The sequence below is a fragment of the Trachurus japonicus genome, chromosome 12 (genome assembly GCF_045865225.1).
Source record: "Trachurus japonicus isolate A0001 chromosome 12, Traja_1.0".
In the NCBI taxonomy this organism is placed as follows: Eukaryota; Metazoa; Chordata; class Actinopteri; order Carangiformes; family Carangidae; genus Trachurus; species Trachurus japonicus.
The window spans coordinates 15,088,406-15,105,734 of NC_140918.1; the positions used below are offsets into that span (position 1 = coordinate 15,088,406).

General features: G+C 43.7%; 2 protein-coding genes across 6 annotated transcripts in view; one reads left to right on the top strand and one right to left on the bottom strand.

Moving 5' to 3' along the window:
• The first annotated feature begins 733 nt into the window (after positions 1–733).
• rab14l (RAB14, member RAS oncogene family, like) lies at positions 734–13,334 on the top strand. Of its 2 annotated transcripts, XM_085793398.1 has the most exons (8): positions 734–815; positions 5,435–5,493; positions 6,839–6,892; positions 7,538–7,715; positions 8,570–8,636; positions 10,095–10,182; positions 10,617–10,647; positions 10,755–13,334. In XM_085793398.1, the coding sequence occupies exons 2-8, from the start codon at positions 5,442–5,444 to the stop codon at positions 10,930–10,932; spliced, it is 648 nt and encodes a 215-aa protein (XP_085649524.1). In that variant the 5' UTR covers positions 734–815; positions 5,435–5,441; the 3' UTR covers positions 10,933–13,334. The 2 variants fall into 2 exon arrangements, with proteins under 2 accessions (XP_085649524.1, XP_085649525.1); XM_085793399.1 differs by lacking the exon at positions 10,617–10,647 and having other exon boundaries at positions 10,095–10,213.
• The window catches only part of abl1 (abl oncogene 1, non-receptor tyrosine kinase), a 34,383-nt gene continuing 30,067 nt past the window's right edge, over positions 13,014–17,329 (bottom strand). For all 4 annotated transcript variants that reach the window (XM_085793395.1, XM_085793394.1, XM_085793397.1 and 1 more), the window contains one exon: positions 13,014–16,977. In XM_085793395.1, coding sequence (XP_085649521.1) covers positions 15,287–16,977 — 1,691 coding nt within the window. In that variant the 3' untranslated portion in view covers positions 13,014–15,286. The remainder of the gene's footprint in view (positions 16,978–17,329) is intronic.

The following is a 17,329-nucleotide window of genomic DNA, read 5'->3' on the forward strand; positions in this document are numbered from 1 at the left end:
TATCAGGGCTGCAAATGAGTGAAATAGATTTACTTTTTCTTTCTTTTTTCCCCTTGCAGTAGAAAATGTTAAAATCAACTTGGATTATTATTTTTTATTTTATTTTTTTTACTTTCAAAACCATTAAAATTGTTTTACTAATTGTTAGTCTATCTATTTTAATGGTTTATGTAAATGTGGATTTGATTATGGTTTACAATTGGGTGCTTTTGTGATGTTAGAGTTTGTTATTGTAGCCTGTGTAGTGTAAAAGTAAAAATCTGTTTGTAATGCAGTTTCACATAGGCTAGCCTAGGACAGCTTTTCTTGAAAATGGGGATCCAGATGGCTCACCTAAATGATGGTTAGGCCAAAAATAAGAGTTCGTGTGGCTCCAAAAAGCTAAAACTATCATTTCAAAATCAATTTGATATGAGTCTTTAAACATAGGCTACAGGTAAAATGATGCTGAAATAGTAGGCCTACCTGAACCCAGGTCTGACCACTCAGTCTTCTGTCTCATGATTTCACCAAAGTGATGAATATATAATCTGATGCGGCACTTAATCGGTGCTAAGTAGCATACTAATACGGTATGCATGAATACACCTGTGCAGGTGAGATTGCCTTCCACGAAGGAGTGTAGCTACACCATTGGTGCACTCACCGCAAACCACCGCATACGATGCTCTTTGTCCCAGAACCCATTGTACACAGCGGAGGAAACCCTGTGCGGCGAGCAGCCATCTTGGATAGACAGATCATTGAGCCAGGATAACCTGCAGACCTCCTCTGAGCAGATCCAGAAAACACAGCTCAAAAAGACTTCATTCCTGGTAAGAACAAAAAACAGGCAGTATTTGAACACACTCACAGTCTCACACGTACGTAGTGTCTAATAAACGGAGAGACGGTGATATTTAAAGTACGAAACAGCTGGAACTGTGTAGCCAGTCTTATGTTTGTCAGGAGTCAGCTAATTGGAAAGCTAACGAAGCTAGCAAACGGTTGGCTAATACTAGTTTGCTGTCTATCGTTAGTTTCCAGGAAAATTAGATGTTACCTATTGAACTATCAGAGATTATAGAGGAAGAGCTCACTTTGTTGGCGACGACTTAATTAATAAAGGGTGACAAGCTATCGAAGCTACGTATTTACCATAATCCAACCCTCCCAGCTAGCTGGCTAGCAAACCAGCATGCTAAAGCCAACGCTAGCTGTCGTTAGTGTGGTGTATTGTAGCTTTTTTTGTATTATACCGAAGCTAGATGGAGTTTCCGACCTGGTCACAGTATTAACATGATAATTGATCGATTGTCTGTGTGCTGATAGAGGCAACTGACGTAACGTGTTGTGATTACTAAGATTTGTTGTCAAACTACATCCACTGATGTCAGCAGGCAGGTAACCAGCTAACACTGACTTAGCTGTCAAAACAGCTAATATGGGGCCTTGATATCAGTTAGTCGCGATGATCTGGTTAGATAACAAAGTAATTGTCAGGTTTTACTTCCTCGTCTGCTTAGTGACATTTCTAGCCCTTTGTGTGCTAACTAGCAGTAGAGAAATGACCAAACCGACGCTGTCATTTTGCCGGTTGTAAAGCTAAGCTAAGCTAGCTGCCGTCGTCGGGAAGCAGGCGTGACGTTACAGTATCAAATTAAAGAGTTAACATGAAGGCACCACAGTCCTGTTTGTTTGGATATGCGTGTGCGTCGATTATGTTTTCTTGTAAAGGATTATTGATAAAACAGTGATGATGTGTAACGTAGCGTTACATTTAAGGTCCGATGCTAATTCCTTAGCCATTAGTATGCTAGCCTCCTCTTAAGCCGTTTTTTTTTCAGACAACATATGTGTATAATTTCAAATCTGATTTTGGTTACAAAGATAGACCATTAATGTCTCAAAGTGTTACACGTCTGAATGATTGTACGCATTCCCACCACAAAATGCTGCATCATTTCTGTTTCTTCTGTCGGTCCTTTCTGTGCATTTGCAGGCGTTAAGAGAAACACAACAACGTTATTTGTTGTTCGTCTGTATTGATTTTTTATCATATAAATGTTATAAATCAACATAAATTCAATCTGAATGCACTGTGATGGTGTTATCTGCTCTTGCCTGTAAATGGTAGTGATGATCTCATTATATTGTTTTTTAGGGTTTGAAGGGAGTCACATGATTTGAATAGTGGGCCTGAACCGCACCGTGACTGTGTCAGGATTTCCTGATAGCCCAGATTTGAGATACACACAAAAGTCATGCGTCTTCCCCTCAATGGGAAGTGGCTGTTGAGCAGAGAAAAGGCTTTAACAGTGTGTCGCCGGAGAAATATTCACTTCGTCGGGAAGTAAGGGAGAAATGCTGAAGCTGCAGTCTGGTCACATGGTCTTGACTTGCCGTCTGCCTGATAGATACTCGTGTTTATCTCCACAAAATGAGCTGAAAATATCACATCTGAACCATATTATGTGACTGGTTGGGGGTATTCTCTTTAACCCCTCACCTTTCACTTCATCAAAAACTGTCACACTGGGGATAGAGATGCCACATGAGGGTCATGTGACAGGAGGCAGCCAAGAAAAAAGCCCATAAATGTTACACCAGGATTTGAAGGATATTAATGGTGTAATTGTGTATGACTTGTTCATGGGCTGTGCTTCTGACCTCCTCTGGTTATATCAGTCAGACTCAGTGAAATGAGAATGAATACATTAAGTGAATTATATTACAGTTTTACCAGTGTGGTCAATTGTTTGTTTTTTAAATAAAGTATTACTACTTAAGTTCTAAAGGTACGTACCATGGTAGTATATGTTGTACCAGGTTAATACAGACAGCTTTTAGCTGCAGTTATCTTGTTGTTGTTAGCCTCAGTACTTTTCAAATGTCAGGTCAAGTTGCAGTTTGTGGAGGACTGTAGGTGTGAGCCAAGTCTTTTCTGAGGCCACCAACAAAAACACTGTTACAGCTTGCTCTGGAAGTCCTGCAAGTTGTTTACATAGTTTGGAATTCAGCACCTTCTGCCCTTGAGTCATATTTTCATGCCAAAACATTTAAAATATGAAAACATACGTGTATCTATTTTTTATTTTATTTATTCTAATGTATTTTTGTTCACCCTAGAGTGTCAGCAGCATATGCCATCACAAAGCCAGTGTTTTCATTATGACAAAGGTTTATGATATTGACCTGAATTAACCTCAGCTGTTTGTAGTCTTGCCGGCCCTCTACATTTCCGGTCAAAAGAATTGTTGTCAGATCCTCAGTTTTGCACCCAGTAATCATTATTATCAGCTTTTTCATCCTCTTTTCGAAATTACTTTTTTCTTTTTAAAAAACGCACTAGGTCTATTTCCGTTGCTTCTCTTAGATTGTCTTATCACACCTCATCCACGTTTCATCTGGTTGTGTCAGCATTTTATCTATTCAGTCAAACATGGTCACTGAACTACAGATGCAGAAGTATGAACATAACACTAGTATTGGGCCTTGATGTGGCCCAGTGATTTCCAGGAACTGCTTTAACTGCAGCACAGTTTTCACTGAGCTCATTTAAGGCAGACTATCTGTGTGAGGGACATAGAAGCCATCAGGCTGCTGAATGATTACTCTCTTGATTGTTATGCCTGAATTATTTACTTCTCCACAGGAGTTATGCTGTACAGCAGCAGCTGAATACAGAATTAAGATACAGTTTTTTTTAGCACTCACAATATAGCCTTGATGTCAGGAAATCAGGCAGATTTTATGTTGACATTGATCATGAGGAAAACCGCCTGCTTTTCTAGAGCAGCTTCACTCATAACATACATGACCAGGTCTTTTATTTATGAATAAATCTGAGCAAGTTCCAAAAGAGCTTCTCCCCTCGGCTGTTCAACCAATGTGTTTGTGTGAATCCTCTCCTGATTTACTCTTAATATAAGTGGTGATGTTGTGTGCGGTAAATCTGACTGCGTTTCCTTTGTCTATGTGCTGTGAGTGCAGTGTGAGCAATGAAGCATCAGTGGATATCAGATAGGTGTCGGGGCTATTTATAGCTCTAAGCCTATGATGCTGAAGGTGTTCTTGTGTACATGTAAGTGGCACACTGTTTACGTGGAGATGGGCAGTGGCGGCAAAATGAGCCAGTGTCACTGTGACAAGCAGGATGATGTGATTAGAGCTGGACAAGTTGTGGCTTACTGACCACAGCAGAGCCTTCTTCACCTCTGTTAAGAGTTACCCATCACCTTGCATCACCTTCTTCATCAGCCTGACATGCAGAATCAGCTGCATACGGCGTGTTTAATGAATGCATGTCACACTTCTGATGGATCATGGATTTTATAATGCTTTTCATTTAGACCAGTGATGGTTTGATATGTAGGCTATTATGGAGTGAAAAAAACAAGAACAAACCATGTCTCTCATGTTATTAAGATGTACTAAGATAGAGATTTTATGGGTGATATTGTTAGGAATTAGTCTCATCACAATGGCCAAGTGAACATTGATTCTGTTTGTGAAAGTGTAACGTAGTGGGAAAAAGAGTTTTGTTTTTTTTCATAATGGTTGAATATGAAGATGACTGATGATAGCTCATAGTCTGGTGCTGGAGCACCTAAGTCAGTTTGGAGTGTAGGGGCGGATACATCCTTGTGTTAAATTAAGTGTTGTTTGGTAGATGTCGATATACAAACCTAGTAGAAATGTATGTCTTACTGTTTTCTCTACAGTATGTGATGGGTAATGTTCCTCAGATAGTGAAATTGTAGTGGCGGTGGTGAAAAAAGTGGTGATAAAAGTTGTATTAATGGTTAAGTAATCATTGGGGAGTGACTGGTAAAATGCCTCCAATAATAGACTCTTAGTCATTCTGTCTCTAATGATTAGCAGTGGGTTGAACACTGGCAGAAAGGATGGAGTTGAATAAATCTGTGCATATGGTTGTTTGCTTCTGAGTATGATCATAAGATAAGGTTGATGGGGTGATATGGTTTCTTCATTTTATAGACTCAGCGCCAACCCGTTTTGTTACTGGTCTCAAAATTGTTGTTTTCTACATTTATTTATGTAAGCAGAAATGTTAAATGTGTGGGAAGTGCAGTCAGTCACAACACCACTAGTTCTCTATCAGCTGAAAAAGTAGCTATGTGTTCAGTTTCATTTTTGGTTTCTTGAACTGTCTCAGCTATTGCATTATAGGGCTTAAAAGAGAATAAATCAGAATCAAAGTGTCTAGTTGCAAGAGTCTAATGAGTTGCAGTGTAGTCACTGATATGGAGATAATTCATAAACCTTTAATCTAAAAAAAAACAAGAAAAGAGAAAGGTTTATAATCCACATTCCCCACATAGTTATTGTTTTGCTTGCATTACCTGAAATTCTTGTTGTTGGAAAAACAGCTGTTTGTTCTCACTGACAGTTTACATGTCTAAGACTTCCCCTTGTCTCTTCTCTCTTTCAGAGCCACAATGGCCACCGCACCGTACAACTACTCCTACATTTTCAAATACATCATTATCGGTAAGTGAGCGACACCAGCGACTACCAGTGTGCAGTCTCTGTAGAAGGCTATGTTCACAGCACACTCATACACCCCTAATGTCCATCCAAATCATTTTTTTTAAAATATACGGGACGTGATTCTGTACTCTGAGTGGATCCAGCAGCATATTTAATTTTTTGCTGTCTGCGTTAAACCATCAAATTTTAAGAGGTGTCTCTTCACAAGTGCATCCATCTGCTGAAACAGTGATACTTGATCAGTGAAATTGCCAAATGCATTAGTCAAAAAAAATCCTAGGACTCTTTGTCCCCTAAGAGTTTCTGTGATGGAAGTCTTGGCAGTACTGATTCCAAACTCATTTACTAATACCTCAATGCATACGAAATGAACAATGCTGTCAAGTAAAAGTATACATTTCTTATTCGTATGCGTATTCGTATTGCTAATATGTAATGAATTTATCAATGAATCTCTCCTTTTAGTGTTGTGTTCCATGTTTTGCTGACATGTTCCGTAACACGAAGCCTCAAAGTAAACAAACACATTGCATCTTTTACTTGCACATAGATTTGCAGCCATACATAAACACACCCACAGCTCTGGGCTATTTATCATCCTCTCCTGACAAACATATTACACCCAGCCTGAAAGTTTAAGTGGGTGTCTTGAATGAGTCTGTAAGAATAGCCTTGAGGGAGAGTGCCTTTTTTACTTAACCTTTTGTTCATGCCTCTTTTTTTTCACTTCCCCAGATCACTGAAGGAAACTTAAACTGTTTGTTTTTGCACAGTGTAGTTTCTAGGATCTCATGATCATGTTTGCCAGAGTTGCAGACAATTTTCTAAGCTCCTATTGATTATTTTGGCTGGAGTAGAATAAGGAGTGACTGCCTCAACCTCTGGGTTATTTGGGATTTCTCAGAATTTTCTTATGCAAGTATCCCCTGAAAACAGCAGTAGTTGCATCCAAAATAATGACATTGTTTAAATATCATGATATCAAGTCAAAACTATTGGTTTTGTCCGTATTTCCAAACAATAAAACTGATAAATGAGTGCAGTTCAGTTTCAGTGCAGCATTGTTCTTCTTGTTTTGTTGAGCTATAAATAAAGGATTAATCACAGATAATTGGTAATTATGAACATATTCGAACTGACAATCTGTCACGAGGATAGAGCACATTTCTGAGCCTTTGTCAGTCTCACACCACTCGACATGAAATTTTAAGTATCATCACTGACTGTCACAGAGGGGCCGCTGCATCATGCATGGGGGCAACACTGCAGGCCTGAATAGAGAATTGTTCTTCTGTTATTTCCTTGGTTGACCTGAGTTTCTCTCTGTCTCTCTCTCTCTCCACAGGGGACATGGGGGTGGGGAAGTCATGTTTGCTTCACCAGTTCACAGAAAAGAAATGTAAGTGCTTCCCTGATTTGACTCCTTCTCATCTGCCCGCGTGCCTCGGTGTATAGACAAGGTTGCCAGGTTCAACCGTGGCGCCTAAGATCACTTTAGATTTCTTTGTACGGCGACGGAAGTCGGCCACATAGAAGTCGAGTGTGAGCTCGGCAGGCAGTGAGTCTCTTCTTCTGTGAGTCAGCTGCAGCCTCCCATTACCATTCAGCTCTGTTTTGTTCAGTGCTACTATCAACAAGCCAGATGCTGTGTTCCCCATTCACTCATCCAAGATCACATCCTGCAACACACACACACACAGGGGTTGATTTAGAAAAGGTTTTCTGTGTCGGCTTCAAAGACATTTGTCGCGTTCTTTGTGGCGATACTTTCAATTTACTGAGTATAATGAATGTGATCAATAATTGATGCACCTGCTGCAGGCTTATAAGGGAAATTTGTGAGTCTGTGTGTGTACTTCTGCACGTTGTGAGGACTAAAAATACCAGAGGGCTGCTTGAGGGTAAGGATCTTGATTTTGGAGTAGGTTTAGGTTAAGGGTTTGGGTTAGGCTTTCAGTGGAGTCAAAATGAAAGAGCATTTAGGATGTGCAAAACTAATTAACACAAGAATTGAATTCACAGTCGCCTTACTTTCTCTCCACAGTCATGGCAGATTGCCCCCATACGATTGGTGTGGAGTTTGGTACAAGAATCATCGAGGTGAGCGGCCAGAAGATCAAGCTGCAGATCTGGGACACAGCAGGACAAGAGCGCTTTAGGGCCGTCACCCGCTCCTACTACCGCGGAGCTGCAGGAGCACTCATGGTCTATGACATCACCAGGTGTGTGACATACACATTTTACTGCATTTATCTGCACTTTACACCAAAGCTTTTATAGTTACTTAAACATAGGAGGAAGACGAATGAAAACAAAAGCTGCTCACAGAGATTCCCCCTCCTGAACAAACACCAACAGGTTTACAGCTCGAGTCAAAAGGTTTGTGCCCAAACTGTTAGATAGCATCAGTTATTTGCCAAATAAACACAGTTCAACATGTGGAATGTCTGTCCACACCACACCCAGCTCCCGGAAACTGTTAACTGGAAAAACTAATATGAATTGTTTACGTTTCTGGCTGTTTGCCTGCCCACAGTTTCAGCTGGTCTAATGGACAAGAACAGGAGACTAGGATGAGTGTTCATTGAACACAACTGATAACTCTTTATCCATATCCTGTACTTAAAGGGTGTGGATTCAATAATTGTTTTTCCTTTCTGTTATTCCCTGCAGCTCCAGTTTTTAATGGTCCAGTATGGATTTGTTAGTGTGTTAGCGCACTGAACTCTGGGTGTTTTCTCTTCTGACTGCATGGTGCAGTCGGTCAAACTGTAAAGTTGAGGCAATGCTACATTTATTGGAAAATTGACATTTAAGATGAGGAATTATATGACAGACGTGACCGGTTACGATCTTATCAGATACAGAGATGAAGCTGTTGGGTTGAACTTTCAGTTTTGTGAAACCATAACCTTCAGATTTGTTCCTCTCTGCAATTTTCTGCTCTTAATGTTACACCACGCTTATAATGCAGCAGCTGCCAACTTCTTGATAGCTCCTCAGAGATCGCACGATGTTCTGTTATGTCTCGGCTCGTCGTCATAGTAACCTCTGCCCTTCTGTTGATGTCATGCAGGAGAAGCACGTACAACCACCTCAGCAGCTGGCTGACTGATGCTAGAAACCTCACCAACCCCAATACTGTAAGAACACATTAACATCATTTCACCTAGAGCACCGGAGTTACTCTGCTCCCTGTTTATTGTATCTACCTGTGTAGTTTTCTCTTTCCTCCTGTGTCATCCTCCCTATTTCATAACCCCTGCTGTCACTTCCGCTGCTTTGTTTCCTCTCTGTCCTCTTGTGTCGTTTGCCCTTTCCCCTGAGATTGTTCGAAGCAACAGAGCCCTGTCTCTCTCTTAAATTGAATTTCTTGGTAAATATGATTACCTCCCAATCATACTGGTCTCATTTACTGACTTCTGTGTTTCTTCAGAAGTGGGTTACTGCAACATGTCACTTCCATTCCACACAGAAAATGTTTTTCCAGTCTTAAAACAACACATTTTCATGCAGATTTATGTGAGCTTCTTGTGGAACTATGATTTTTGTTGCTTATCGTATGGACACATAAGACCAAATAACATTAATATATTGTTTTATGAGTAGTTTTTGTGTTATCTGTTGTTATAATGCAGTATAGTGTTTATGTAGACATTGTTTTCTAGTGATAATCAGAGAAATCCACAGCGATCTGTAAGCAGCGCCTCTTCTCTTTATCATTATGCTGGTTTATGCTGAAGCAGCTTACAGCATCCATGTGGTGGCACTGTTGTAGTCCACTCATGGCTTGAGACCCAGTTGTCAACAAATGAAAGTTTTTATTTTTATTATTATTTTGGCTACTCGGCTCAAACAGACAATGGTTGTCAATTATGGCACTTAAACAAAAAAAGTTATGTAAGTTTCTATTCTAAAAATCTGGCCATCACTTTACCACTTCCTCCAGCAACAGCCAACACCTCAAGGCAAATAACTTCATATTCAATCTGTTTTAAATGTTGTGTATTATGTAACACAAGAATCAAATCAGTAGTGCTTCTATTTCTTAGTGAAATGATAATAATAATAATGATTATAGTGATTATTCTATTTTCCTTTTCATGTGGATTTCAATGCGCGTCATATTTGTTTCCTCTGTGTACTCCCTTTTTTTATGCAGTGCAAATTGAGTCTTGGCTCATAAAGCTCACTGACATATCAGTTTAATTTCCACTGATAATCAGTTTAATTATCTCTGATAATAATTCGTCGTTAACATGGTGATCTCTCTTTGAGCATGCCGCAGTTCAGTGGAGAGGAGTCTGTCTCTGCTAAAGGGAAGCTCATTACATTACTCCACTAGATTACAGGTCTAATTACATCACAGTTGCTAGGGGCAGCGAATAGTGTGCTCTTGTCGGGGTGTCAGTTCCTCGGTGAGTTTATCTATCGATTTCTTCACAGACAAGTCAGTGGTATAACAGCTGATTTAGGAAGTCTTGATGCTGCATTTAGCTCCCGTATTTCCTGCAGGTTTAGAGAGCAGACGTCTCCCCGAGAGTCCACACTGTCTCTGTGTTTGTCTTACTCCTCCTCTTCCTGTGTGTCTGTATTCTCAGGTGATCATTCTCATAGGAAACAAAGCAGACTTGGAGGCTCAGAGGGACGTCACGTACGAGGAGGCGAAGCAGTTTGCCGAGGAGAACGGTGAGCCACACACAGCTGGGAGGAGAGGAAGGTGGAGGAAGCTAATTGGATGTTAACTATTGATTGTGTTTTCTGCAGAGGGATCTTCCAAAACTCTTGACTGTCCCATCCGCAGATTCAACAAAACAATAATCACAAGAATCCTGACAAAATGTCTAAATATTTAGAACCAGGATAGGGTTAAGCCTCTGTGTTCTTCTCTGGATGTTTATAATGAAAGCTCTTGTGGTTGATTTCAACAGACAAAAGTGAAGATTAACATCCTCGCTGTTTATATTACCGAGACAGAAACTAGGAGAAGGTGACTCGAGGAAAGATTAAGCGAGCAGAGATATTAATTGAATGTGGAGGGCAAACGAGGACTTGGTATTTGAGCTATGCGTGTTTGGAACAATGTTTTACTGACGCCATCGTGTCTGTTTTATGTCCCTCAGGTCTGTTGTTTCTCGAAGCCAGTGCAAAAACGTAAGTCTGTCAGTGACAGCAGAGCATGAAACAGTCCCTTCGCTCCTTTTCTTTAGCTCCAGTTCGCCTCCTTTCTCACGCTTTGTGTGTTTATGCTCTGTGTGCAGAGGCGAAAACGTGGAGGACGCCTTCCTGGAAGCCGCTAAGAAGATCTACCAGAACATCCAAGATGGCAGCCTGGACCTGAACGCCGCCGAGTCGGGGGTCCAGCACAAGCCCTCAGCCCCTCAGGGCGGCCGGCTAACCAGCGAACCACAGCCCCAGAGGGAAGGCTGCGGCTGCTAATGACCAAGCAAACCCCCTTTCGCCCTCCCTTTCTCTCCCCCCTCCCTCTCTCTCTCACTCTCTCTCTCTCTCTGTGTCCTACCCGCCCTCCCTCAACCACCACCACCCTTCTCCATCCATCTCCTCACCTCCGTACGTTCATCCACCCTCACTACACCAGGAGCTGCATGCGAGCAGAGCTGCGGAGGGAAGGAACGGGGGACGAATATTGACTTGGGCCTGACTGAGCTGGTCTGCGTGGACTACATCTCTCCCCTCCTCCTCCTCCTCCTCCTCTCTGCCCTCCCCCCGTCTGTCTCCCTCTGTCGCCGTCTCACTCCTCCCTCTTTAAACTGTCAGTGTGCTGTCATCCCATAACGCTCCTCTTTTGCTCCCCTGGCACCGTTCAGTCTAGTCCCCTCCTCCCCCGTCGTAGTATCGTAGACACCACCACGCATTACACGGGTTACTGACACTTTAGATAGATGTAATGTTCATACGATAAACTGAGACTGTTTTTTTTTATGTTTGGTTTTATAGCTGTATACGACACGTAAACACTGCATTAAGTTTCATCCACCACCGATTCGTTCTGTACGAGTCAGATCTAAATTAAATCCCCCGACCTCCTGGCGGCACCTCCCCTTGCATGGTTTACCAATCCAGCATTTTATCGAGACGCGCAGGTACGATATCCCACTCGCGGGTCATTTTTGTGAGCTCAGAGCAGCAGAAGCAGTGAAATAAGTGAATCATGCAGCCACACAGAGAATGTGTAGCCAAGTGAGCTTTTGTTTTTTACAGCAGGATTCAACCCCTGCTCGTGGCTTTGCATTCAATCCCTGCTGCTCGGCACAAAGCGAATTCCTTTTGCCAGATGTGGCGACACTGATGTTCACAGGAGAGAGAGAGAGGGAGAGGAAAACATTGAGGAATAAACAAGGAATCGCCCACAAATTCATAGCGGGCGATTCCTCAGTCTCTCCTGTGAGATATCATAGGAAGGAGTGCTGGATGTTTTCCAGTTTGTCTGTGTGTTTGTGAGTGTCCGTGCTAAGAAGTTGGACGGGGGTTTCTTTCGACACTGAAACAAAAACAAACAAAGAATCATGGCTTTTTCTGTTTTGGTTTTTTTTTTTTTTAATTCATTCACATCAGTTTCTTTGCACCAGCTCTCCCTCCCCTCACCCCTCTGACCCCCCCACCCCACCCGAAACTCTCCCCCCAGGTCATATCAACAGATTCTGTCTTTACCAGCATTGTCTTTGTCATTGTTTGTTGCCTTATTATAATTAATGTTATTACTCTTTAATCTTTATAGTTTTGCTGCACTTGCTCTTCTCACTGCTCTTGGACTCACCCCGATTCAATAAACGATCTCTTTTTAGAATAATAATAATAATAATCGCATTTTACCAGAGAGTAACGTAAACTGTAAACACACAAGTGGTGGCTCACGTGGTCAAAATATCAGCAGCATGGTCTGAAGCCCACAGCTCAACTATTTAGATGTTTAAAAAAACAAACTCAATACTTCAAGTGTAGCTGCACTGAAGAGCTGATCTGTTCATACGGACAGGTGGTCCTCTTGTATAATAAAACACCAAGCAGCATGCCCCCTCCCCAAAAAGAGGAAATTCTCAAAATCCCCCCTCTTTTTTTTTTAAAGTACAATTTCTTTCTGTATCATAGTGATTCCCTGATTGGACAGCTGTATATATTGCTTCTTAACTATCAGTAATGACCTCGCTACTCGGGATTTAGAAATTTATTTGCTGGCTCTGCCAAGATCTGTACAGTTGATGTGCTAGTGGGTTGCCTGTAATTCATGCTTGGGAAAATTCTGTAACATAGTTTCTATTAATAAATGTATGTAAAGGACAGACACCTAAAACACCCCCGCCCCCCACCGCCCTCCCAACCACCCCGTCTGCACACTACTGAACCTGCTGATTGGTTGAGGGGAGAGGAAGTGGATTGAGATGATGTAGTATTTATGTCTGCAAACTTTGATTCCTGTCATTTCTGAATGGAGTGGAGAATGGGGCACTTTCATGTTTATATTCTGTTTTTTTTTTTTTCCTTTTCTTTTTCTCCCCCCCCCCCTCCATTATAGCTCCTCCACATGGGAGGGGTCTGCATCGCTGTCTTAACTTTTGGGGAGTGGGGATTGGTTTGTTATCGTGGGAAGTTGGTGGGCTGGGTCTTCCTTTTTCCTGTGTCCCACCTCTTTGCAGTCTGAGTGACCACTTCCTGCTTTTGTCTGTCCACAAGTACAAAAAAAAGTACATATGTATAAATTTTTAAGGAGCTGTGCTAACATTTAAATGCGTTCTTGCGTGTATATGATTTTAAAATGTTGACATTTTGATTTTAATGACAAAATACTCTAGACAGAAAAAATAAATTATACATAACCTGTTGCTGTGAGTCTGTTTTTGTTTTAATGTTTGATACAATCTGGGATTTAATTGAGAAGAAAATATACAGGATCATGTAGAAAAAGCACCAGAGTCATTCATGTATTTCAAGTAGCACAACTGCTTTGTATTTTATTGCAACAAAAATTGCACCAAGGCTAGAGAGAGAGAAACAGATAGGAAAAAGAAAACATATTTACAAAGGAAAGCAAAGTTTGTCTACAAAATTGGTGAGGAGGCTTTAGTCACAAAGTGTAGTGGTATGGTTGATAAAGGGGAGGAATTAAAAAAAAAAGCCAACACTGACAGTACCATGTTGAAGTCAAGGCAGCTTGCGGTTGACTTGTGTCCTCAGGCATCGCAGTCAGACAGGGCACATGGGGTGAGACGACTACAGCACAAATACTGAAAAAAAAAACATGTCCAAGAGATGCAGACGAGAATAAAAAAAGGAACGTATGATGTTACAGTGGAATTTCATGGGTTCTTTTTAGTCTATAATGGTCAGCTTCTCACTTATACATTATTTTGTAAGACAGCAAGTGACAGATCAATAAACATTTCAGTCCAGTGTTTCCCCCAGGATATATTAATCTTTCTTGCTGGGGTGGAAAGGCCTCTGAAACAGCATTTAGACCATGTGACATAAACTCTCTCCATCAAAGCTAATTCTCTCTGGCAAAGAGGCCCTTCAGTGGTCAGAGAAACACCGTGTCAGTCCATGATCCCCTCTTTCCAGATCAAACAGCACAGCACGCTGCTGCACGGCCAAGCTGCTACTGATGGCTTTTGTGACTGGCATGTAGAGAAAGTTGAATTAAACTTTTTTTTTTTTTTAAAGGTCCAGTCTAAGAACATAAAAACGGTCCGATCCGCTGAGTTGCAGATCACCCTGGTCCCTCTCCAGCACAGACTGGAGACAAAGAGTTTTTTTTTTTGGTATGGCAAACATTTAAATCCAATAAACGCATTAACACAGCTATTCTTGGACAAATGGCACAATTCAGCCAAAAGCCACATTTCTGCACTTGTTCAGTGAGAAGTAATAAAACAGCTCCGTCAATAGTGTTTAAGGCACGAGTTGTTACCAAAGTGTGCAGTGAAGCAAAAAGAAGAAAGGCTGGAGGCTCATTCTCCCTCATTTGCTTGCTCCCATTATTACTTTATGGCACATGGTTGCAAATACTGCAAAAAAAAAAAAAAGCATTCACACAACAACAAACACTGACACGTTTTTTTTTGCATCACTCAGCACACAACCAATCACTGATGACAAGGTACAAAGCGATGGAAAATGCGTTGAACAGAGGCCATCAGGCTATAAACACTGTGCTTTCAGAAACTCCACAATTCTTACAGGTGATAATGGACGATAAGAGATCAGTCGAAGTGTAAGTGTTAGAAGGAATCCTGGGACAAGATGAGGTTAAGTGTTTTGTTTTCGCTCATTGTCATCGGCATCAATCGGGGAACAAAAAAAAAAAATCTAACACAAACAGTGATGGAAACAGGTATCACAGGCCTTTTTTTCTACTAGTGTCATCGAGAAAGGGGAAAACAACAAGAATACATAAGACATGATCGTTTCAAAAAAATGATTGGTGAAAGGTCATGTTGATCAAAAGTCGGCCCCTAGCCTCTCATTAAGGCCAAAGGACTCTGTTCATTCATAGTTAAGGCTTTTTTCAATATTGCAAACTCTGTCTGACGACGTCTACAGACAGATTCCTTTGATTCCATCCACAATAACCACAGGCGTTAGTGTTTCAGAGTGTACTGTAGTGTGACCTACACTCTGCTGCTGCGCTCCAGCAGGCTCTTACCCTCGGCTCTCTGACCTGAGCTCGGCATGACGCTCGGCTCATGCGCGTGCTCAGAAAAAAAGGGGGTAGTGTAAGATACAGTATCAGTTTCATGTCTTGGTATCGTGAGCTTTTTTTTTTTTTTTTAGGGCGCTACCTCTGGACAATGTCACTTATTTCTTTGACGGAGGACAGCAGCTTGCTGAAGTCCTGCTGCGCGTTGGCGCCCCCCGTGGCGGTGGGGCAGATTTGCAGCTCGCGCAGGCTGCTCTCGAGCTTGTTGATGGCCTCGCGGAAGGCGAACTTGTTCCTCATCTGTTGGATGGAGTCGACGTAGCTCACGCAGTACTTGGACAGGTTCTTGCCGGCCTCCAGCACGGCGCTGTGGCTGCCCGTCTGCTCCGAGTTGCGGCAGATGGCGGCGCGGAGCAGCTCGGTGCCCTCCAGGACCATCTCGCGCGTCACGGCCGAGTTCGGGGTGCGCTCGGAGGCCTGGCGGGGCGCCGTCTTGCGGAGGGAGCGCCGGGTGTTCACCAGGGGGATGAAGGCGGTCGGCGAGCTCAGGTCGCCGGGGGAGGTGAGGGAGGAGGAGAAGCCTCCCAGGCTCTGGCTGGAGAGGGAGGTGGTCACTGAAGTGGAGGAGGTGGAGGTCTTCAACGGTTGAGGTTTGGAGGTGGAGCCCAGGGGCAGCTTCTTGGAGCCCTCGCCGAGTGGCGAGCGGGCTTGGTCACTGGCAGTGGTTGTGTGGTGGGGCTCTGCGACGGAGGGGAGGCCCTTAGCTTTGATGTCTGAGGTGGCGGAGGAGGAAGAGGAGGAGGGGGAGGGGAGCTCTTGGGTGGGGCTGCGGGAGATCTTGCCCGTTTTGGCGTTGGTGGGCGGTGGAGGCGGGGCCGGCTTGGGCTTCTGCAGCTTCCCCCGTTCCCTGACGGATGAGGAGTCCCCGTGCTTGTGTCTGCGGGCCCTGCACTCGTCTCCCGCCGCCCCCAGAGCGGGGAACACGTTGGGCTTGAGGAGCTCGGCGTGGAGCGCGCTGGTTTTGGAGTTCTCCAGCCCCGGCAGGCCCGGCCTCCGGACCGCCTTGGGCGTTAGCGCCTGGGGGCTGGAGCCGGGACTACTGGGATCAGTGTCTTTGCCTAAGAAGGAAGAGGAGACATCTGATGAGGTGTTGAGGCGTGGCGGAGGCGTCAGGGTGCCCATCCGAGGGGCGCTCTCCCCTTTCTGCTCGCTGGTTCTCTTCCGCGGCAGAGCCGGCTTCCCCCCGAAGGTACCTGAGTCAAAGTGGCGCTGGCCCAAGTCTCGCGGCAGAGTGACGGACTTCCATTCGTTGCCGTCCGAGCCGGACTGCATGCTGGAGGACCAGAGGAAACGCTTGGTGTTGGACATGTTGGACTCCTCCTCGCTGGGCGGCGTGGTGGCCGCTTTGCCTCCGGGGCCGGGCACCGCGGGCGCCCCCTTCTTCCTGGGGAATAACGGCCCTGGGTAGGTGGGAGCCCCGTTGGCGATGCCCCCTCCCCCGTTATTGTTAGTACTCAGGAACCTGGAGGAGTCGAGGCCGTGCGTGTTGTCGTTGACGGCCAGAGATGCGCCGTTGTTGAAGTTGTCGCTGTCTCTGGGATCCGGGGTCACCACCCTCCTGTCGTGGTGGACGTCCATCTCCCTGAAGGAGGAGCTGCGTTTGGGCGGAGCCGGCGCGTTCTTCTTCTTTTTCTTGATGAGGCTGAGAAAACTACGCGTCTTGTCTTTGGGTATCAAGCGGTCGTCCTCATTCAGGTTGTTGTCCAGGAGGGGGCGCTCTTTCCTGGGGAGCATGGGTGACGACACGGCCGCTTCTGGCTCCAATGGATCTGAGGAAGTGAATAAAAGAACCAGGAAACCATTAGTGACAGAGAATAAAAACCTTCAGAGGACTTCAGAGGTTTTGACAGAGTTTTTAAAAAAAGAGAGAGAAAGAAAACAAAGGAAACTATTGTGGAAGAAAGGTGAGTGTTTCAAAGGAGCCTGAGCTGGGTGGCAGATGTTCCCAGAGACAAGGGAACCCGAGGGCGCAAACTCCACCAGCCTTAGCATGTTCTGTGGTTACACTCAGATCTCAGAGGGTGCTTGATCTTTTTAAAAGCTCCTGACTCAGTGAGAAGGTGAAGTGAATCAAGAGATAAGGATGTGATAAGAGTGAGAAGACGGCAGTGACATGGTCAA

What these genes read in the sequence shown, in the direction of transcription:
- rab14l (XM_085793399.1), top strand. Translation starts at nt 5,442, where the DNA reads ATGGCCACCGCACCGTACAACTACTCCTACATTTTCAAATACATCATT. An exon ending in ATGGTCTATGACATCACCAG is followed by an intron (nt 7,716 to 8,569) that starts GTGTGTGACATA and finishes GATGTCATGCAG; the next exon opens with GAGAAGCACGTACAACCACC. An exon ending in ACAGCTGGGAGGAGAGGAAG is followed by an intron (nt 10,214 to 10,754) that starts GTGGAGGAAGCT and finishes CTCTGTGTGCAG; the next exon opens with AGGCGAAAACGTGGAGGACG.